At 47.0% G+C, this 22,412-nt stretch overlaps 2 protein-coding genes across 3 annotated transcripts; both read right to left on the bottom strand.

Annotated features, from left to right (window-relative positions):
* Window positions 1-59: 59 nt before the first annotated feature.
* On the bottom strand, window positions 60-7,335 carry nt5dc2 (5'-nucleotidase domain containing 2). The gene is made up of 14 exons (XM_037480882.2): window positions 6,860-7,335; window positions 4,892-5,076; window positions 4,722-4,796; window positions 4,583-4,638; window positions 4,364-4,457; window positions 3,645-3,773; window positions 2,532-2,592; window positions 2,352-2,454; window positions 2,149-2,250; window positions 1,982-2,063; window positions 1,746-1,832; window positions 1,173-1,313; window positions 914-978; window positions 60-638 (listed from the first exon to the last, which is right to left on the bottom strand). Exons 1-14 carry the CDS (start codon window positions 7,209-7,211, stop codon window positions 377-379), a joined length of 1,794 nt encoding a protein of 597 aa, XP_037336779.1. The 5' UTR covers window positions 7,212-7,335; the 3' UTR covers window positions 60-376.
* A 1,418-nt stretch (window positions 7,336-8,753) lies between these two features.
* Window positions 8,754-22,325, bottom strand: zgc:162200 (uncharacterized protein LOC558638 homolog). 2 transcript variants are annotated; one of them, XM_037478697.2, is made up of 10 exons: window positions 22,078-22,325; window positions 20,667-20,974; window positions 18,182-18,394; window positions 17,825-17,977; window positions 17,067-17,576; window positions 15,593-16,456; window positions 15,130-15,309; window positions 14,137-14,288; window positions 12,059-12,419; window positions 8,754-11,066 (listed from the first exon to the last, which is right to left on the bottom strand). In XM_037478697.2, exons 2-10 carry the CDS (start codon window positions 20,898-20,900, stop codon window positions 11,061-11,063), a joined length of 2,673 nt encoding a protein of 890 aa, XP_037334594.2. In that variant the 5' UTR covers window positions 20,901-20,974; window positions 22,078-22,325; the 3' UTR covers window positions 8,754-11,060. The 2 variants fall into 2 exon arrangements, with proteins under 2 accessions (XP_037334594.2, XP_062421968.1); XM_062565984.1 differs by lacking the exon at window positions 22,078-22,325 and adding an exon at window positions 21,892-22,023.
* Between the last annotated feature and the right edge of the window lie 87 nt (window positions 22,326-22,412).

Here is a 22,412-nt window from a genome sequence, read left to right as displayed (position 1 = left end):
TTCTGAATTTTACGATGACATTATCGCTACTGTAACAGGTTCATTAATAACAGAACACATGAGATGCCACTTGTTTATTTGTGCGACAATAGCGCCATTATTGCACTTCATTTCCATATCACATTAAAATCAGGCAGCAACCAGAGACTCGCACGCGCTCCGCCCTGCAGGTAAATCTGCAGCACCCTTCTATGAAGTCTTTGGAGACGTGGATGAGTGCGGTAATACTTTGCCCTGCGAGGAGGGAGTTGTGCAGCACAATCGTGATTAAAATGAAACCCTGTTATTGAGAAGAATTCCTAAGAAATACATGTCCTCCAGCACTAAAAATAACAAAATATTTTTTAAAAAACAGTCACTGAGGAGAGCACGGAGCTCATCGTATTTGAGACATCTCCTCCAGATGTGGCGTCTTCATGCAGCCTGTGCAGAGCTGGTCCATCCACAGGGGCGCCTCGTGCTGCAGGGGGGTGCGGCGGGGGTAGAACGTGTACGAGGGGTCGTAATTCAAAAGGCAGCTGACGGAGGCCATGTAGATGTCGGAGAAGCGGGAGAGCCGTCTGGAGAAGTAAGTGGGGTTGTGACACGTTCTGAAGATGCTGCCGAACTGAGGGTTGAACACGTTCTTCGTCATCGCCCTGAGACATAAAAAAGGTATTGTGTCAATACATGTGGGGGACGTGGAGTATTCGGACACTTTTCCTGAGTAACTGTAGCAATAAGACAGTAAAAATACCAGATCCTAAGTGAACGCCTTAGTTCACCATAATTAATGCAGAATTCTCTCCTCGTATAATCTACTGATGCTTAAGCAGTTGGTGAAACAACAACCTTACACACTAGTTTGCATTTCCTTAATGGAGAAATCAAACTGTAATCCGAATTGTTTGACTGATGAAGCAATGGCCCCCACCTGAGCTCTTCCCGCTCTTTCTGCCATTCTTCAAAAATACGTTTAGACTCTGGGTCCCGATGAGTCTGCAAATATGAGGAAAACACGAAAAACAAAAACCAACGTCAGTTAATAAATTTGGCAATTTGAGGCTAAAGAAACAATAATAAACTGTGAGCTGTTTAAATATCAGTCTCCTTTAGACTTTGGATTGAGTCGGGTAAGACAGAGACTCACATTTTAGAGTTAAAATAAGGTAAAAGCTCGGTAAACTTCTCACCTGTAGACGTTCCATCAGGCCGGTTAAAGCCTGCAGCCAGGTGAGGCTCAATGCGTACCGGTGCGTGCTCACCACTTTGGTTTCCGGCTCCAGCTCCGGTACGATGGCGGCCGTACGCCAGCCGTGTCGCAACATCAGGTCCTGTAGCAACAAACCATGCACAAACATTTCTGATCAGCAGCAAGTCTCATGCAATGGATTTAAAACACTTCAATAAACGAACAAAAACCAATATTATCCCTTTTCAGATCAAGTGAATTGATATCCTAATGCTACATTTATATTATTGGACTTTCTAAATCTGAGCCACAGACAGTCTTTACTGCCACCCGTTGTTTGAAATGTTCTTTGCAGCCGCACCCAAACGTCACGGTCACTGGTCCGAGTTGTGCAATATGTGACGAGGCCCAGACCATGAACAATGTTTGAATGCAACAAAATACACATTTTATATTAAAAAAAACACTTAAAGTAAAATAAGTATTGGGATTTATAATGTGCATTAAATACATAGAAAAATATCAATCACAATAAAAGTTATTCAGTGCTCCATCACCACGATTTGAAACTCACAGCCAAGTCGCTATAAAGATGATCTCCAAAGTAAAGAACCCTGGAACCTCGCCAGCCTGTCAGTCTGAGGAAGTCAAACAGGTTTCCCTAAAAACACAAAGGAAATACAAATACCATTTTCATTTTGATCACTGAGACAGATAACGCATGGAGGTAATGATGTGCAAACAGCTCCTAATGAGATAAAGGGGCCGACGCATTAGAAGATCAGGGAAGTCCGATCCAGGTACACGGACCTGCTTGTAGATCTGTCCTTTGTCCAAACTGGTTATTTTCTCCCACTGAAGGTCCCCGTTACTGTCCAAACGCCTGAAGGGTCTGGAAGAGAAAACATTTTAAAGGTTATTTCTGAACCAGAGGATCAACGCTCCGTTCTCCATTTTCTCCCAAAACATTTGCTCACTTGATGCAATCAGTGAAGAAGTGAGGTTTATCTGCCTGGACGATGACCACATCGAAGAAGTCGCGCCAGTCTTTTCCCACCATGTGTCTCATTCCTTTATCCCTGCACACGGGAAAAACAAAAACAAACAGATTGCAACAGAACAGTTGACCCCCTCATTATGGGTCAGAGTGGACTCTGAGCCCAAAGATAGCAACACTTACACAAAGCTGAAGGGGCTGTTGGTAATGAGGAACAGTTTCTTTCCCTGACTGACCAACCGATGCAAAACGGCATCCGTCTCGTCTCCTCGCAGAATGAATTTATCTATGGAGGGGGAAGAGGTCAGCGCGAGAGGTCACCGTAATCGAAGTGCATGCAAACTATGAAGAAAGCCATCTTACCGAGATCTTCCATGATCCACTTGTACATGAAGCCCTTCAGGTGAACCATGCCAATGGCTTCCTGAGGATTAAATAAGAGCTTACTGACGGGAAACGGATCAGCAAATGTTATGCTACACGGCGGGAGAGAAAGAGCCAAACTACGCAAACAAAGGGCACCGTGTCTGAAAGGGAGGACGGAACAATACTTTGAAAGGATTTCAGTGGCCCCAAAAAGCACTAAAAGCAACAGTAGTGGCCGAGCTGAGAGGCGCTGCACGACTCTTGGCCAGAGTAGAAGCCGTTCCTACAGAGTGCCGAGCTCCACACACACACACACACACACACACACACACACACACACACACACACACACACACACACACACACACACACACACACACACACACACACACACACACACACACACACACACACACACACACACACACACACACACACACACACACACACACACACACACACACACACACACACACACACACACACACACACACACACACACACACACACACACACACACACACACACACACACACACACACACACACACACACACACACACACACACACACACACACACACACACACACACACACACACACACACACACACACACACACACACACACACACACACACACACACACACACACACGGGGGGAGGGGGGAGGGGGGAGGGGGGAGGGGGGAGGGGGGGCAAGTCAAGGCCAGCTGGAGTCAAAAAGAGCTTCTGGTAAACCCGGCGTGATTTTGCCAAATTCTGAACAGTGTTCTGCTACGATTAAGCATCAGGAATGTTTCTATTGAAACAGATCATTTTTCATCCTGATGGTCTTATTTGATTATGTAGGTCATCTAGAGACATAAAGTATAAAAATGGACTGATCCTTCCCAGATAACAGCGCCAACTGACGTTTGTTTTCAGTAGTTTCCTGTAACTGGAAACGCTGACGGAAAAAGAATGTATTGTTCTGTTCCTTTTCTATTCATGAGAGTCCTTCAGAGACTGAGCCCAGCGGATTCCTGAGCCTCCGGCTGAAGAACCCCGGGTGTGTGAAAACAGTGGAATGAGACAGTATAACTTAACATAAGACATTCAATACATACTGACCGAGACGTCCTTGAAAAGGTGAACTGGGTCATAATCGATGCCATTTCTGATGAAGAAATCATTTGCTGCAGCCAAGAGAGTCATCTCAGGAATAGAGAAGATGTCCATGAACTGCTTCAGCTTTGGTCCCTGCGATAGGAAACATAAGATTCATTACTTTGGGTACAATAAATGTTTGTTAACGTGTAATAACCCTTCCAAGCCACATAAGAAACCAGTTGCACTACTATTTTTGATAGGAATGTTTCAAGGTGAATTAGAATAGGCGGGGGGGGGGGCATTGTTCCTGCTGCACTAAATCTATTCAGATTACTCCTAATTAGCCAAAAAGTACAGTTGGCCTTTGTGACTGTTGGATGATTAAAAGATGATTTTATTGGACGCAGTTTTTGGGGACAGGAACACTCCGTTCCAGCTGTCAACAACGTAACAAATGAGATTTAAAAATTCAACATCCCGGCTTATGCAACAGCACACCGAGCCCATTTGGTGAACTGTGGACACATTTAATCTCTGTAAGATGAGAGTTGAATCAGATGTGCAAGCGCACAAAATAAAGAAGAGCTTTCTCTTCTGTGCCAAACGCTTAATAAAAGAAAAACACATTGTGAAATTCGCTCAACATAAAGAGCAATAACTGGCAAATTATCACAAACCAAAGCCAAATGACTTGCTGATCTGTATTTATATAACTGTTCATTTTAATAAGATCTCCTTACCTTTCCATAGAAGCCGCTGTCCTGCTCCAACGGGACATGGTAAGTCCCCCCAAAGAGCTCTAGGACCTCCTCGTCCGGCACGGGGCTCAGTCCCCTGGAAACCCCCAAAAAAAGGAACGCACATAACATTATCTTCGGCGGCAGAAATGTAGCTCAAGTACCCAAAAGAAGCACGGTGCTCGTCAAGATAAGACACTCGACACAGCAGCAGCCTCTTACCGATACACCGTCCCCGGCTGTATGTAATGGAAGGCATCGATCTTCATCAGAAGACCCTGCAGAGGAGATACACTCGGGATGGTCAGCACTGAGGAAGGAAACCACTTCTCACCATTTGTGATTCAAAGAGGGCCTGTACCTTTTGGATGTCATAGTGCAGACCCCGGACGGTGAAGTTGGGAATGTAGTCGTATTTGTGGATGTCTTTCGGATACTTGTCGGGGCAGAAAGACAAAACCTAAATCAATCCACCGGACCAACAGGCATTTCAACGCAAACAAACGTTTATGCAGAGATGTAAAGACACACCTTAAAGTGTTCGATCAGGAAGTCCTTTGCTTTGTTGTAGATCATTCCGTTGAGTGCATTGGAGTACAGCGCCAGCGTGTAGTCGTAGTCGAAGCCGTAGATGTCCACCGTGGACAGGTCCACCTCGTTGTTGGCGTAGATGGTGGAGGAGTTGAGGAGGTTACATGCGCCTGGTGGGATCAAATCTGAGAGCAGACGGGAAACACCCTTTTAAAGAATCTACTCAAAAGGAGAAGGATGAAGATCTATGACTCATAAAAAAATAAAATAAAAAACAGAAGTCTCCGGTTTCCATTAAGAAAGTGATGGATTATGAAATTCAGTGTCATTAAATAAGCTGCAATATTATCTCCTGTATTATGAAACCAGCTGATCGTGGACATCTGCGGAGACAAAGGCAGTAATTCCACTGCTTGTGTTAACCCAGTGTCGCTGGCGAGCTCGTAGGAAGTTGTGTAACCTGTGCGCCTCTAGAATGACAACCGACTTGAGACAGAACCAGAGTCCTTGCCGAAACAACGAAATTTAGACCAGCCCTTACAAAGTCAGAGTAATTCATTTAACGTACGGCTGATTGGGACGATGGCACTCACTGTACCTTTACTTATTTCATGAGTTTTGCTGACCACACTTGATAAACATAGCAGCCACGCAGCCAACGCATGGGCACAGTTTAAACACGGGTTTAACCATCTGTGCACCTTTTGGCTGCAACATGAGCACATGGCTCTGCAGGGAGGCCGGCAGCTGCTGGTCAGCAGACATGCATGTGCGCCGCCCCGGGGCTATTTTCTCACTGGCCTACAGAAAATGCCCCTACGGTTCAGTCAGCGCTTTATAGTCGGTCTGAGAGTGCACAGTCAGCCTCAATGCACATTACAGGTCACAGCAGAACTAGGCTCCCTACATAGAATTTACCAAGTTTATTTTAGTTACTGGGTAAGAATGGAACACACATTAACAGTGTGTGTGTGGAAAGACACGCCCAATGCCTCCACGTGACGGGCTCTTTTGACACGTGATCGCGGGGTAAACAAAAAGGTGTAACGAACTGATAACGTTCCAATCCATTCAGCGTCGAAGCTATAGAAGGGCCCCCAGGATGCAAAAAAAAACAGGGCCCCCGCCCTCTTACATTAATCTGGACCACAATTGAGATTCATTGCAATAACAACAGTGTTTACCCTGCAAATTACATGTCAAAATGGCTGCTTTGAAAACGGCCCGTCGCTCTGCACCGAGCACATGGGACACGTTTTCATCAGGGATTACTTTAACGAACCAAGTAACGTTGGTCATTTAAACGTAATGAGATTACACGGAGAAACTCCCAAATGTGCACGAGTCTAACCCAATGAGTCAGCGTTAAGAGGTAAACACTATTCAAGTTTTTGTATTTTACCTGAAATGCATGAGTCATTTTGCTTTATTACACTTTTACGTGATAGCTTTTGATACAAAAAGCATTTCTATGACGGCGGTCTGCAGCGCCATAAAGAACCATTGTTCCGTTCAAGTTCAAATGCCACGATGCAAACAGCGTAACGAGTTAACGTTACTAAGGCAAAGCGAGTAACGTCACATCGAGTAAAAGGGAGTCGGAAACAGATTCACAGATTCGGACATTTCGTAAACTCCAAATAAAAAACAAAAACAAAAAAAAGTATTGTATTTATTATGTTTTTTTGCATAACAGCCGGACTGTTTGTGGCTTTTGCTCTTTCAAAAAGACACTTCATCCTGACACGCATTTTGGTCAAAAAGAACCAACAGTTTCGCCAACGTCCCCCCTGAAAAGACGATGAAAAACAACCATCCTCCGCGCGAACAAAATGTCTTCACTAACGGCTCAGAGGCTGGTGACGTGGAGGGCTAGCGGGCGCTTGTTTTGGGGAGAGTGTGTGTGAGGGGGGGGGGGCATGGGTGTTGTGGGGCCCCCCTCCCCTCCTCCCTCTTGCTGCTGCTTACCGTGAACCAGCCGTTTGGTGTCATTGTACCGAGCCCACAGGTAGGACGCCTGACGGGTCGGGACCGCGGTGGAGGACCGTCCCCTGGCACCGGGAGGCCCCTCGCCCGACCAGGGAAGCTGCTGGGCCGGCTCGCCGGAGGACGGCACGTCGCCGTTCGGCCCGTCGGAGCCGGGCTCGCAGCTTTGTTCGGGGGAGAGCCTGCTGGCTTCGGGGCCCGGCTCCCTCGCTGTCAACACGCTGCACGTTGTGGAGAGCGCGCTCGCCCTGGTGGAGCGCGCCAGCGGCGGGGTGCCTTGTCCTTTGGTCCACAGCGCGCGGACCACCGCCGCGCCCACCGCCTTGAAAGACATTTTAAACTTCGCTGGTTGCAAAACAAGTTTAAAATCGTCTTCCGTCGCGGGCTGCAAGCATCGCTCGAACGGGCAGGCTGGCGAAAACAACTCGTTGACTTTTTCATTTTTTGAGCCCGCCCCTCAATTTAAGCGTGACCCGGGTAGACACGCCCCCTTTGTTTAAAAGAGGGAGGGTCTTTAGTCCCTGCTGCTAATCATCTCAGTCTCCACCCTAAACGTCATGCATTTATTAGTTCATTATCTAATAAATGTTTTTTCTCCATCTCCATTTAAATTGCATTTTTCTTTTTCAAAATGATCCTCCTTTGTACAATGGAGAACAATTTTTACTTGTTTTTATAAAAGGCAGTGGCAAAGAGAAAACCCATTTCCACCATTTTAACAAAAATGTAAACATCCCGCAAATTATCATGCCGATACTTTTTCTCTGAATTCTTAGCATGTGATTTAATTAGCACATAGTGCCTCATAATTATGACTTGTTACCTCAAGTATACGAGTCTGCATCCTTGATTAAATAGAAGTGAGTTGCAGCTTATTCCAGATGCATGGTGCACAGAGACTAAACGTTGTTCCTCAATGTTTAGTTTAGACTGACTGTACAGCTCACATCTCTCAGACAACCCTGAGTAGGTGGAGCAATAGCAGCCGACACCATTTAAATTATCCACAAACTCATCAACTGAGAATCAAGAGAGAGCGTCTGTGGAAGAGGTACCTGGATAAACGTTAAAAACGATGTGATGGAAGAAAAAAAGCAAAACAGCAACACCTTCTATTCTTTTGCACTCTAGGGTTTGATGGAGGATTCAGGGAGGGCAGAATGGGAGTAAGACAGTTTGACAAGACCAGCCGGTTCCACTGGTTTTCCTCTCAGTGTAAGCGGCGCGTGTCATTGCCTCATATTTGCTTGTAAAGGTTATCTATATGAACTGCTGTACTAATATACTCTAGTCTACAGTTTTGTTTACTTTAACTCCTCACAAGGAGATCTGGCGCTTATCAAACCTGTTCTACCAGCTGGCCTTAGATAGAGGTGGCAGCAGTAAATATGTGGGCTACTAATCAGCTCCAGAACATGTTGCTCCATGCGCGTAGAGATCAGGTTAAACATGTTGATAGACTTTAGACTTGGGGTGATGCTCTGAGACAAAGTAAGTTGGTATTCTAATGCACTTAGGTAATGGTTTGCTTTTGTTTTACAGGACTTTATTGTGCAAGTGTTTTTTTGTGCAATTTGCAATTTCCATTTTGGGTGGTTTTCCCAAGTTCTAAAATGTAGACATCTGAATTGAGACTGCAGAATAATTCAGATCTCGAAGCAATTGCTCTACTCCTCTAGGTTCTCTTTCTCATTTAGTTTCCTTCTAGGACAAATTATTCCAGTAAGCTTCTAGAATAAGTGCTTTTACCACAGACAAAGCACACGTTTTTAGCAGCAGCTTTACCATTAACTAGTAGTAGCAGCCGTCTGTATAATATTAGGACACTTCAAGCAGTATTCCACGACTGTTTGAACTCAAAAGACCACAATCCACAAACAGTGTTGGCTTGTTTTTATTCTTCTTGACTAAAGCGATTCACAGGTCAAAGGAGGTTCCACACTAAGAGTTGAGGACCATCCGATGTGTTATGCGGAGTGTGCACGTCGTCCTCTATAACAATGTACAGACACAGAAGCCAGACCACATAAATACAGTTAAAATATTATACAACAATGGCAATTAAATTATACACACCTCTGCACAGAATTAAATCGATTAAGAAATCCATTTACAACCTTTGAAGAAATATGACATTGTTAAAGCATTTCCACTTCTTAGCCTAGGAATTCATCCGTCTCTCTATAATGTTTGGGATACATTATTTTCTGCCTTAATTGTTCATTAGTTAATAGTAATGAGTCCATTTAGGCATGCAAGCTAAAAAGTGAAAATATTTACCAAAATGAGATACCCTTATTCAGTGCTAATACTGCTTAATGGCAAATTAAATAAAACATACCTTCAAAAAAAAAAAAAAAAGAATTACTACTCCAGTGTTGAAAGGTAGCCTCTATTTAGAAAACTCGATGTAATCCCAAACCAGACCAAATCAAAACCAAGGCACAAAAAAATAAAACAAATCAGCAGGTCGTGGCCTCTTCTACTAAACAACAGGACAGTTGAGCATGATTGGTCGACTGCAGGTGAATTAAAATAAAAGAACACTAACTGCATTAGTTGAGGCAGGTCTTGTTACAGTGCCAACGTCTACGTCTGTGCTGCTGCCCTCATATCACGGCCCTGGCATCAAACTACTCTGTAAGCAACATTGTTTGTTCTTCTTTGCATTTCCAGACCCTCTGAAGCTCCTCACAGCAGTTACGCCTCTTTGAAATATTGTTTATTAAGATTTATTTAGGTTTTTCCTTTTAAGTCATAATGGTCTAATAGACCAAAGCACTGTGTAATGCTTTTCAAATAACGGGACATTATTTTTTTTTACTTAAGCCACAACTAACAGTGGCCTGCTAGCACTATTAGCATTGCTAACGGAAAGTAATGGATGCCGTAGCCTCGGGGAAGAACTAGTGGGTAATTACTAGTTCATTACAACATGCTTACTTCTGTCGCACACAAAAGCGGGGTTACATTAAATGATGGTGTACAAAACAGGAACATGGTTGCTTAGTTGCTCAAAAGGACTGAGAAGTAGCAGAAGCTGAATGGGGAACTGTAGTTATGATTATGTAGCTAAGACTGGCCCAACATGTTCGTGTTTTGCTCAAATCACAACTTCAAATCTTCAGTGATGCAACGCTTTCCTTCAAAAACAACAGGCAAACAAGTGACTACATTTCAGGCAATGGGATGCTTGTAATGCACAGATCACTTCCAGAAGCTCAAACCATTACGTACTGGAGTAAAGTCGAGATTCAAAACCCTTCGTGACTCAAAAGAACAGCAAGAAGCACACAGGCATCGTCCTGACATGGTCTGCATAGTTTTCAAGTATGACGCTCATTTAAGATCTCCCAAATCATGAATCGGATTACTCTGCTTGACCTGAGGGGGGTGAACTTATGGCTGATTGATTTCCATCAACTAAAGCCTTCTTACTGACCTCTAGTTAAAGGGCTCGGCTAACGGCCAAAAGCCAAAGTGCCAGGCACGTCACAGGACAAAAGAGGACAAGCAACGGTACCATCAGTGAGAGGAAGAGACCTCAATGCAGCAGTAAGCTCTCTACTTGTGGGATCGGTAATTGTGTTAGTAAGGCTGCATTGTTCTACAAAAACAACTACTCGGGGGATTCATCACAGGGGATCTAATGGCTTACTGACACTAAGACGCCAGAGCGATCTGACCAAGGACGCCTGACTAAAGGCAAGAGTGTAAAGACGCACGGCCTCCGACCGTCAAACCACAGTCTGAGGACAGTAACCACTGCAAACGCCCCCCCCCCACCCCTCTCCTTCCGGAATAAATACTGTCACTGGTTCACCACAACACACAGCAGCCTTGAACGAGTCCAGAGGGAAGTTGGATCCACTCGGGGACAAGACACAGTCAATGAGCAACAAGCAGCACACGTCTCTCTTCGTCCTGCTCCCGGCTGCATGCAGGTTTCTCCGATCCAAGCAGAGAAAACCAGCCGGGTGGGATGAGAGGATTATTATTATTTTTTTAAACCTTTTTTTTTTTTTTTTTTAAATCCATGGTTCTGGTGGGTAGACGGGGAAATGTTGCGTCATATCTGATGGACAGGATGTCTCGAGTCAGGAAAGAAGGTGGGAGCCAGGGAGTCAACATGAAGACAGGTCCTTATGGAGAAGAGGGAGGTTGGAGTGATGAAAGGAGTGTTTCAGCGCTACAGAGACAGGGGCACACAGAGACACAAAAGAAACACATTTAATTCAAATTAAAAGGATGAGGATGACATCATATGAACAGGATCCACGGCATTCCTAACAAAGGCATGAGATGTATGAAGGCAAAATCATAACCACAATAGCGTTAATCTAAACGAAATACCACTAAACAAATATATAATAGCGTAGTACGGCTCAATTGTTTTTACAATAATGTATATTAGGTATTAAGGAAGCTTTACACTGAACCTAAACCCGCTGGCCACTCCGCTTATCGCCTGCGGGATGATTTAGAGTGCGAGCTCCGCGGCCGGGCCGGCGTGCCCTGAGCTTTGCTAGCGGAGCCCCGACCGGCACTAACGAGCGATTCCTCTGTGGCTCTGCTCGAGGGGGCCGGCGCTCTGCGCCTCGACTCCCTAAAGACGCCGGCCAGCCTGCTCTTCCCAGGCGGGTCGTCAACGGGGGGAAGCGATGCGGTTTCCGGGGCAACCGGGGATTTGGCGGTCAACGGCGACGATGCTGCGAGTGGCTGACACGCGCTCCGAGTCAACTGCTTCCCGCCTAACGAGGCATTCAAGTACGCTTCGAGATCAGGCTTTAGTCGTCTCTCCCGCCATGCTTCGGGTTTGTTAGGATACACACGCGAGGCTTTAGAAGAGGTTAGATTATCTGTGGAGGAAGAAAACAAAGACGACTTGGGCCTGCCGGATGAGGCCGGCACAACACGAGTCGTGATGAAGGTGTCCTGACGAACGGGGACCGAAGCTCTCCGTCCTGACAAACCTTTCTTTGAATCCCTGACTTCGGACCCGCTGGGAACACAACTGGTGGAGCCTTTACGCGCTGCGGGGTAACCGGGACTCGACTCGGTGTCAAAAATCTCCCCTACACTATGCCTCCTAACAAAGGTGGCGTCACGCGGGAGAGGGCTGCCCCGGCGGGAGCCCGTCTGCGCGGCGTCGTTGGAGCAAAGAGAGAGCGCGGTTCTTACGGGGCTCGTGTGGAGACTCCGGGTCAGACCCCGCAGGTGGTGCGGGGCCAGCCCCGAAACGCTGCCGCCGAGCACCGGGCTGGCCCGCGGGCTGCTTCTCAGCGGGGGCCGGGCGGGGCTGTTTCGGGGGCTCCGAGGAGCCCGGCCCGACTTGTTGGCCAGCTCTTTGGCCCGGGAGCGGCGGGGGCTGCTGTTCAGGCTGTGCGAAGACAGGGGCGCCTCCAGGTCCTCCAGGCGCTGAGTGAGGGCCAGTTTCTGCTGGATGGCCATCCGCAGCAGCGAGTTCAGGGTCCGCTTCTCGTCCTCGGCGGCTGCCAGCTGCCGCTGCATCTCATCCAGCTGGGTGACATACTGGTCACACCTGAGAGGTGGCACACAGTGAAAAGATGCAACATGCACAAGCTTAAAGATTAGTTTCATTATTGATTAATCAAGCAGCTTTGGATTACTGAATTGTTAATTTTTTTAATAACATCCAATGATCACACCTTAAGCAAAACACCAAAAGGGATCTCATCACACAAGTTATGTTTTAGGACAATTAAATTATTGAATTTACTACGATATGAAATTTAAAAAATCCAGGGTGCATGTGAAGACGACATCACTAAGAATTTATCTGAGCTGGAATGATACATTTGAAATGAATATTCCTTTGTTGTCATTTCATATGCAGAAAGGCATCGCCGCAGCGATCCACACGATGGCACCACATCACTTGGTTACGGACAAGGAGATCTTTTAAGCTGTAATCTTTAGCCTGCTGTAGACACTAGAAGTCTGCGCCCCAATCCTTCTAAAAGGTGAATCAAATGTCAGCTCATACCTGTCTGAAGAAGTCCGAGACAGGTAATTCACACCTAAGGAGCCTCTCTGGGCATTACAAACAAAAACATCTCTGCTGGCCATTACAGAAACAGTGTGTGTGTGTGTGTGTGTGTGTGTGTGTGTGTGTGTGTGTGTGTGTGTGTGTGTGTGTGTGTGTGTGTGTGTGTGTGTGTGTGTGTGTGTGTGTGTGTGTGTGTGTGTGTGTGTGTGTGTGTGTGTGTGTGTGTGTGTGTGTGTGTGTGTGTGTGTGTGTGTGTGTGTGTGTGTGTGTGTGTGTGTGTGTGTGTGTGTGTGTGAGCGAGAGTGACTCCAAACAATTATCCAAGCACTCGGGTCCACTGAAGAGGTTAGTGCCTAGTGAGTGAAGTATTGGAGCTTAAAGGCTGGCGCATGCTTCTGCAACTGTGCCTGCGTCTTTCATGGTAATTCATGGTCCTAAAAGGCTTGCGCGTGTTGCAAAGCAATTGACCACCAGAACACTACGTGGAGTAACGTTTTGAAGACGACCTAGAGAATGACGTCTTTGTGTGTGGAAGGCGTTGGTTTGATTATTTTGCCCTTTGCATCGTCACTGCGGCTTTTCATCACGGACACATTTCTGCCGTATTTTCCTCCACAACTTTGTTCACCCCTCGACCGGCAAACTGACGTTTGCATTAATTGGAGGCCATCTGCGCGTCCTTATAGTCCGCTCTTCCATCTGATCCATTCTCTCGTAAAAAAATACATTTGTTTTAATAATGGCGGTGTTGTGAGAAATGTGAGACTCCGGAGAGGATGTAGTTTGCAGAGCATTCACAGCGTAGCTTTTGACGCTCGACTAGACACAAGCACGCAAGGCGGGGCAAAAAAAGGACGCGTGTCCTTGCGTTTCTCTGAAAGCGCAGACCCATAAACTAGGCTTAACCCCCGACAGCACCTTCCCACCCACATCAGGCTTCTCCCTTGTTGACCTGGTCCGATGGGATAAAATCGGTTCTTGCCTCCTCCCCCAACTGCAGAGGGCAGAGCATGTGGTTCATAATCTTCACATGAACCGGTGGATTGTCCACCAGCGCAACAAGAACAGTAAGCTTATTACAAGGCCGCCGCCGTGCCGCACCATTACTACGCATGAAGTAAGTCAGGTTCAAAAGCAAAGAACAACCTACTTTACCATGGAACAAAATAGGTGAAGGACTTTCTTTTACAATACTACAGCATATAAGGCGTACCTTGTTTTTCATAGTTAAAAAAAGGGGAAAACTTACCGACTCGCGAACATGACTCGCAGTGAGGAGAAGGTCGCTGCGTCCTCCTTCAGGGCTTTGAGCTCGTTCCTCAGTTTCATCATGGTCTCCGACACCATGCTCTTCTCCGTCTCGTACTTGGTCTTCAGATTGGACAGGGCCAACTCTGCGGTCTACATTGACAAGGAGGGTGGTTGCACAATTACGAAATACTGTAGCACCATTATTCCCTTCTTGTAGGGCTGTTAAAAAGCATATCACACTTTTGTATAAAGAAGAAAAACAGTAAAAACAACAAAAACACAGCTGTCTTAAGGCATTTTGCATCTCTCTGCCAAGACCACGAGGTGGGCTGCATGATCAAAGCACAATGATTGCCTGAAGAGTGGGATTGTGGATAGAAGCCAAGCTTATGCCCAGTTTTTGAGTGGTCTCCTTTTACATATCTGACTTGAATGTAATCAACAATACAAAAAATTGCCGACATGGTCCTAGAGAGGGAACACTCCAGTGTGATTGTACCGCTCAGTAGATTAGATTACCTTCAGTGTGTGTGAGCGTGTGCGCGCTAAAGGAAGACAGAAGCAGGTCAGGCACTGACTGAGCCACAGGGACGTGGGAGGAGAGTTAAACATCCCGCTGTACTCAAGGTGCCGACCCACGTGAGCCGGAGGAAATGTCTAGACGAGAAGCCGCTTATGTCAAGGTCACAAGTGTATAATGGTGGAGACCTCTTCCCTGTGCTCCGGCCCCTATCAACAATAGCTGAGCGTATAGTCAACAGAAGCAGAAGAGCATTGTTTCACAACCTTCTCTCTGTAACAAGAGACGTCCTCAGGATGTTTTGCAGATAAACAGAAGTAAAACCAAAACGACCAGACATGAGAGATTATATCATCAGCTCCCTCACAGGTCTGGTTGATTGACCCGTCAGTGGAACGGTAGTGTGTGACTAGATTATACCCTTTAACGAGATTCACAGGACCCACTGCTATCGAGCTTGCCACGACATACCTGTTTGTTAGCCTTGAGGACGGTCCTCAGGGTAGCAATCTGTTCCCTCTTGGTGCTCAGAAGGGACTTGAGTTTCAGAACTTCTTCCATTAGGCTTTCAGCGTCCCGCTCTGACTCCCCGCTGCTGCTGAAGCCCGAGTAAGGCATCGCACCCCTCTGACGACAGAGGTCCACTGCCACCTGGGAGAATACAAATAGACAATTTGTCACAATGTTGTGTGTTTAACAGAAAAAAAGTGACAAACATGTGAGAGGATTCAACAACTCCCACACCAGGTGTTGGATTTGCACTAACAAGGGAGCTACTAAACCACATTGAATTGTTGGGACTGAGCAGTAGTTTCAACAAGAAGTGTGTGATGGAGGAACGGCATTCGCCTCAAACAAACAGGCCGCCTTTCAGCTATCGAGCCGCAACGAAGGAGATGCAGGATTCGCACTCAGTTGAGCGTTGCGGTCTTACCCGGAGGTGTTTGATCTGGCAACGGATGACGGCCACCAAGTTGCGGACGTTTGACGGGTCCCTGAAGTCCAGGGTGGGGGATCCGGGGCAGCTGGGAGACTCCCCACTGGCTCCCGCGCTGTCCACCTCCCCCATGAACTGCAGCGCCGCCGCTTTGGAGATGAACGCGTCGTTGGCCCGCGTCTTCTTCTGGGAGTTCTGCGGGGAGTGAACGTAGTGGGACCTGCGGGCGCTGCCTCCCGCGTTGCTCGCCCTGGCACCGTCGCGGTAGTAGTCCAGGGTGACTCGCTTTGGCGTCAGGTTGTTGCACACGCAGATGTGGTGGTAGAGGTTGGACAGCTCCTCGGAGAAGGCCAGCAGCTCTTCCTGGGCGACGCTCAGATGCCCCTCCGAGTCGATGGCCACCTTCCGCGTGGCCCCGATCTCCTTCTCCAGCTCGCCGATGCGCTCCTGGTCCTGCTTGCTAGACTTGATGCACTGGCGGATCTTGTCGGCCAGCTCCTGGGCCTCCGCCCGCCACCGGTCCTTCTCCTGCTTGTACCTGTGCTCCAGGGTGTTGTAGCGCGCTCCGGCCTGGGACAGGTCGTCCCGCAGCTTCAGAAGCTCTTCGCTGGCGGAACGCACTCGCGCCTCCAGCACCTCCTTGCTCTTGGTGTCGACCTCGTAGTCGAAGACGGCGTCTCCGTTCTCCGGGTCGCCGCCGCCCGCCTCGTGCTTGGGGTGCTGCCCGCTCTGCGCGGCTTCCAGCTGCTGCGTGAGGGATCCGAGCTTGTCCTCCTGCTGACTGAACGCCTGCTTGGACACCACCAGCTGCATCTGCAGTTCCTCCACCTTGCTGATCAAGCTGGACTTCTCCCGTTCTGCCTGGACTCACAAAAGAAACATGAACATCTCCGTATGAGCTTACAAGTCTTCAAATTTGCTTAATTTACTGCCGCTCATTAGTTGCATATTAATCCATTTCACCTATATTTAAATAGTTTCCATAGAAAATTAAAAGGGGCAATTCTCTCTGACACCAATTTCTCTCCCCCACCACCTCCTAATGCATTTTTTATGGAGTGGATGACCCAGTCAGCTCCACACCCCACATAACCCAACCCCCAATTTAAATGCACCATGAATAATATATATATATATCCCTCATAGTGGTTCAAGACTTTCAAAATACCCTGTATATGTGAGGAGGAACTGTATCAGGTGGGAGTTAAATAAAGACAAGGCTCACTCCACCAACGGGCGAGGGATGTGGTCTGAAGCAGGAAGCGGCAGACATCCTCACTGCTCAGCACGAGTACAACGGACACTTTCTGCTAAATGTCTCTGCAGGTCGGCAAATCACAGAAGAATTTCTCTACGTACTGCGTTGCTCTTAATGAGGGCAAAGTGTTTGCAGTAGAGAGCAGGCATTCGACAGACGTTCATGACCCGTCTTGGAAATGCATTTCCTCTTCATTCAAATCCTTTCGCCTACCTGTAAGAGCTGCTGCTTTAGTTTCTGGCTGTCAGAGAAGTGCAGCTCACTCAGCAGGTCCGACACCAGCCCGGAGGCGGGAGCGCGCAGGAACATGTCGCTGCTGCGCGGAGTGGAGTAGCGCTGGATGAGGCCGTTACTTTTGGAGCCCGCCAAGTGAGGAGGGTGAGCAGAACCGGGAGCAGAACCAGGGCCGTTATTAATGCCGCTGTCCTGGTCCTCTCCCTCACCTTCTCCCTCCCCCCCCGGGCCGTCCTCCTGGTTGTCGTCCAGCTGGTCCAAGTGGAGCTCCAGGTTCCCCACGGATTCGAAGGGGTTGAGGGTCAGGGCGGAGAGTTCTCGCCGCAGGCAGTTCTTCTGCTCCCTCTCCTCCTTCAGGGCTTCCAGGGCCTCATCCAGCTGCCGCTCTGCAATCTCCTTCAGCCTCTCGGCCTCCTCCATCTGACCTCGCAGCTCCTCCTGCTCCTCGTTCTTGTGGGTCAGCTCCAGCTTTATCGATTCAAACTCCACCTGAAATGTGGAGCACAATGACGGGTCTGTGCCTACGTTGCTCTGTGCTACACAATCGGGTGCATGATTAGGAGGAAAGGCATCTTGGGATGATCAATAGCAATTAAATCTTTTCGCCCCCAGAAAAAAGAAAAAGTAGTTTGCCATTTTGCACCTGACGGGATTTCTAGTAATGAGGGGCAGTTTCCAAACTGGGAATTTGATGACTTTTCGTTTTGGGTAAAGCTGCGGCTTGCGTGAACACTGACCTGGTTTTCCTTCAGTACAGACACCTGTTTTTGCAGAGAGATGTTTTCTTCTTCTAATTCGCCGTTGTCCTGCAACTGGCGCAGCTCACGTACTTTATATTCCTTCATCTCATCCCTCTGATGGTCCTTTTCGCCCTCCAGACACTCACACTCCTGAAGAAAACAACCCACAGTGAAATCAGTACAAAGCGCAACATTAAAAGTAGCAGTTTTGCTAACCATGCAGAGCTCATTAAGGAACGAGGGAATCTATAGACCAGCGATTACATGGTTTACTTGTATGCATCAGGACTGGGCAGGAAATAATAGTATTTGGTGTAACACTAATGTGCGGATGTACTGAGTGAGCCACTAGACCTTCTTTAACTGGGTGGAGACCACCCCCAGCCTATCGATCTCTGCATGGGCGTTGCTCAGAGCAAGGCGTGCTTGCTTGAGCTCTGCCTGGACTTCCTCAAGGCGCGTTGCCATGGCAGCCTCCTTAGAGGCCGTCTCCTGTAGCAGATCCTCCTCCCGGCATTCTCCATCAGCAGCTGCACGTTTTTGGCTGCTTACAGAATCTGCAAATGCCTTTACACAAACAAAAAAAGGGTTAGAGGACACATTGGAACGACATTTTCAGGGTTGAGGGAGAAGAATTCATGCTCTTCATGGAGGCAAGAAACGCAGACATCGTAAATAAAAAGGAGGGGAAACAGGATTTCACTGAACACGATCACGTTTAACCCGATTACAGGCATACAGGTTGTAAGAAGACACGCAACTCTGAAACAGCAGCTTGTGCTCGTATGTAGCCGATGTGATACTATGAGCAAAGCTTTAGAGACAGCACTGGAAAAAACGGCTTTTCTCTCTCGCAGCTTCAGATGAACAATCAGATGAGGGGGCTGAATGATGAACATGCTACTAAACACGCACCACTTATTGTTGCGTGGCTGTACAAAGATTAGGGGCGTAACAGACCGCTGTGGATTTGTAGAGGAAAATATATAATAAATGATTAATAATGAAACATTACTACGGCCTGAAAGTATAACAATTTAAATATGTTGATGGTTTACCGACTTCAGAGAGGGTGAAATTGTTTTGGGGAAATTTGCACACACAAAAAACACAAACAGCGTGGAGCCTCTGACCATCAGCTATAATCTAACAACAAAGGGATCTGCATCTGGAAATACAGATCAGCAATAGTCTGCAGTTATTATTAGCAGCCCAAAAAAAAAGGAGCGATCCAGGATCTTGCTCAGTTTCCTTTTGTCCTGACTGGATTGGTGACTGCGTCCCTGATATGATCCAAGCGGAGTTGTATGATCCGTTGCACCACTGATGATGCTAATTCACGACACGTTAGTCCGCGTGGGCTTTCTTAAAACCCTTCCACAGCCTCAGTTGGTAAACAGCCATCATATGAGGTTTATGCAGATTAGAAAATTGCTGAAATCCTGTACCACGACGTACTTTAAGACATAAAGAGCTTATGAGCAGTTGTAATGTTATCCCGGCAGACATTCATTTCTAAATAACTAATTGTGAGCAGGATTTCAAATTTATAAATTCAAAGAAAAGGTGCATAGAACAAAAAGAATCTGCCCACGTGACGGTTTGGATTTTATGAGATGCCTTAATACATAAAACCAGTTATTAAAGCCGGTTCCACCAATACAGTCACGACTCATTTGGTGCATCGGTGACATCGTTAACAATATTAACCCTCAAATATCAACCAAGCAAGCTTGGGGCAACAGAATTTCATATTTCCACAAAATGAAACATAAGACTTTAACCAGTAGTTTGAGTCAGCAGAATTGAACAAATTAAACTTTACCCAAGAGAAAGAGACAGACAGAGAGGTTACAATGTAATTCATCTTCTCACTAAGTCTCAGAGTTTTGAAAAAACATTCAGTGCAAGATGAAGATCACCAGATGTGGGGACTAATTGGCTCTACGAGTTGCCCTAATCACTTAACAGCCTTTACCAAGTGATGCCATCAGCATCAGATGACAAAACTGACTCAGCATGCGATCACAAGCCACCTCATTGAAAGAATAGCACGAGGCCACAGCTGAAACAGAACTGGTACTGTGCTGATAGACTGACAAAGTTAGCCAAATGCAATAAAGTAGGAATCATCGTCATATGTCCCCGGCACATAATAAAAACAATGATGCCAGCGCACGGGGCAAAGTGAAATTTGAGACAGGTTCCATACACATCAAACTCGTTCAACAATCAGAAGTGGGCCTTAACTTGTAAGTGCTACACCGTTACTGAACCACGGACACATTAAAGGTAAATATTCAAGTTTGCTCGATGAGGAAAAAATGATGTTAATCATACATGTATAAAATTAGTGTTTTCTTTAACTGTCTGCTAACTACTCAGTCCAGCCTCCTTCTACTTGACATTAACATATAATTAACAAATAATTCGAGGTTTGACAATTATTGCATTTTACAATGTTAGTGCTCAATTAAAATGATGACTATACAAGTGTTTCTAGTGGAAAGTTTATTAACCTAAAAAATAATAACATTATCCACTGTTGTACAAATGTCTCTAATGCAAGCCTGTTGGCCATTTATTCTTAAATTGTACATATGTAATCAGCCCCAACACAACATGGGACACACAAATTGGAATTGTCATATACTTGTCTCTTGTTTGCAATCATTCAAATGTTGCCGGGTGGTTATTTTTTTCTGTGGTTTTGATAAACTCCACACACATCTACATTTCTCTTTGACCCAGCCGGATAACGTTTACATTTGCACTTCATTTAAATTTTGCCAGCGATCTCTCAGACAAAAAGTAAGTGGAAGGCCTTGGGTGTTCCTACCTCTCTGAGCTGCTGCAGCTCCCCTTTTAGGGTTTCACACTCCTCTTCCAGCTGCCTGTGTTTCCTCTTGAGAGCGGCACTTTCCTCCAGCACCACCAGGCCATAGCGGGCGGCCTGCAGCTTCTCCTCCGTGGCCTCCTGGAGCTCCAGGGTTAGCCGCACCACCTCCGTTTTCAGATCTCCGCTCCCCATCTCCGCTTCTGCACCTGCCGGGTCTGCGTCCGCCTGCAGCATTCTTGCTTGGCCTCCTCCCACCCGCCAATGTTCTACGGGGACCACCTGCCTCTCACTCCCCCACTCGCATTACTCTACACAACAGAAAGGGGAAAAAACACAAAGACGGTGGTTATGTATTATATATATATGCAACTTCTTAGAACAATGGGCAGGATGGAATTGGTATGAATCATATTGAGAAACAATAGGAGCTAAGAGCAATGGGTGGGATTATCCTGAAAGGGGAAAACCTGCTCAAATGTCTGCACAAAAAGATCAATCCAAATCGTGGATTACCTGCTGGAGCAGTTTGTAATTATCTAGTCACCAGATGTTATGGGCACTTTAAATCCACAACTAGCACATTGCTGATATCCTGCTTTTGAAATCGACACCGGACCCTTGGTATCGTCAGATTGATTCCCCGCAGTGAAAGGGGATGGAAATGTTAAACCGAGGCTCCTCGATGAACATCAGCCACGTTACTGGTACTTGCTTCAGAACAGGCTGATGGCGAATGTCTCCTGCGTAGTAAATACCCGGTGTTTAAAGCGTCCTCCTCAAAGTAACCTTAACCGTCGAGCGGAACTGGATTAAGGTTACTTTGACACCCCACCCCCCCGTATCGACTGGGTGGGGCAGTCCTCCCCGATTTCCAAATGTCGTCTCCTTTGACCGCAGATGGAAACACCAGCCGGCGATGTCCGGGGCCAAGTGATGCACCCCCACGAGCATCTGTCTCTCCTAGCCGTCCAAAACCACCTCCCAAGACCAAATTTAACGTTGTTCCTCAAACATTGTTCTCTTTTGAGGTAAAATCCGAAGTGAGCTGGTTTCTTAATTTAATTCATTATTAGCAACGCTGTTCTGTCGGAGATACAAAAGCATAAGACGACACCGACCTGACAGCTTAGCTAGCCGGAGTGGGTTCAGACCCGATGCGGGTAGCAAACGAAAGCACCGCGATGGCGGCTCAGTCGAGTAGAAGAATTGAGATAACGTCACTTACTTATTACTAACGCACTTCTTGTCGTTGTCATGTGTCAACGTTAAACGTAACTACGAGGGCTTAACGCGATGGCTGACATGACGGTCCGCTGCACACGGCTCCTCTGGCAACGCCAGTCGCATCCCGTCAGACAAGCTAATTGGCTAACGCTAGATCGCTGGAACATTAGCCAAACGAGCTACTCACCCTCCGGGTTTCGTTTCAAAGACGGAGATCGCTAAGCTGCGAGCGAACGTCCACTGTGGTTACTTCCTCGGGGAAACAACGGTTGCCAATCTGGAAAGTAGCCAAGGGTACCAGCCCAGGTTACCGAGCGACCGCAGACCCTTCCTCCCTCCCGGTTCTCTGGTTTCACAGTGAGGTCTGGCGTCGAAAGCGCGCCGAAACCCTGAAGGCACAACTGCCCCCTCTAGCTAGGCAACGTCGCAATGCATTACACCCACATTAAATTGTCCTTATCTTCAGACCAATAAAGTATTTTAATGTCAGACATGGGGAATGCGATAAAACACCGATGCAAT

The sequence above is a fragment of the Pungitius pungitius genome, chromosome 1 (genome assembly GCF_949316345.1).
Source record: "Pungitius pungitius chromosome 1, fPunPun2.1, whole genome shotgun sequence".
Lineage (NCBI taxonomy): Eukaryota > Metazoa > Chordata > Actinopteri > Perciformes > Gasterosteidae > Pungitius > Pungitius pungitius.
This window is presented reverse-complemented; position numbering and strand designations above follow the sequence as displayed.

Excerpts from the sequence above, each read along its gene's own strand:
- zgc:162200 (XM_037478697.2), bottom strand. The coding sequence starts at position 20,900 with ATGCTGCAGGCGGACGCAGACCCGGCAGGTGCAGAAGCGGAGATGGGG. Across the intron at positions 16,457-17,066 it reads TAAAGCAGCAGCTCTTACAG|GCAGAACGGGAGAAGTCCAG; the intron begins GTAGGCGAAAGG and ends TTGTGAGTCCAG. Across the intron at positions 12,420-14,136 it reads CGAGTCATGTTCGCGAGTCG|GTGTGACCAGTATGTCACCC; the intron begins GTAAGTTTTCCC and ends GCCACCTCTCAG.
- nt5dc2 (XM_037480882.2), bottom strand. The coding sequence starts at position 7,211 with ATGTCTTTCAAGGCGGTGGGCGCGGCGGTGGTCCGCGCGCTGTGGACC. Across the intron at positions 4,797-4,891 it reads TCCTGATCGAACACTTTAAG|TATCCGAAAGACATCCACAA; the intron begins GTGTGTCTTTAC and ends TGCCCCGACAAG. Across the intron at positions 639-913 it reads AAAGAGCGGGAAGAGCTCAG|GGCGATGACGAAGAACGTGT; the intron begins GTGGGGGCCATT and ends TTTATGTCTCAG.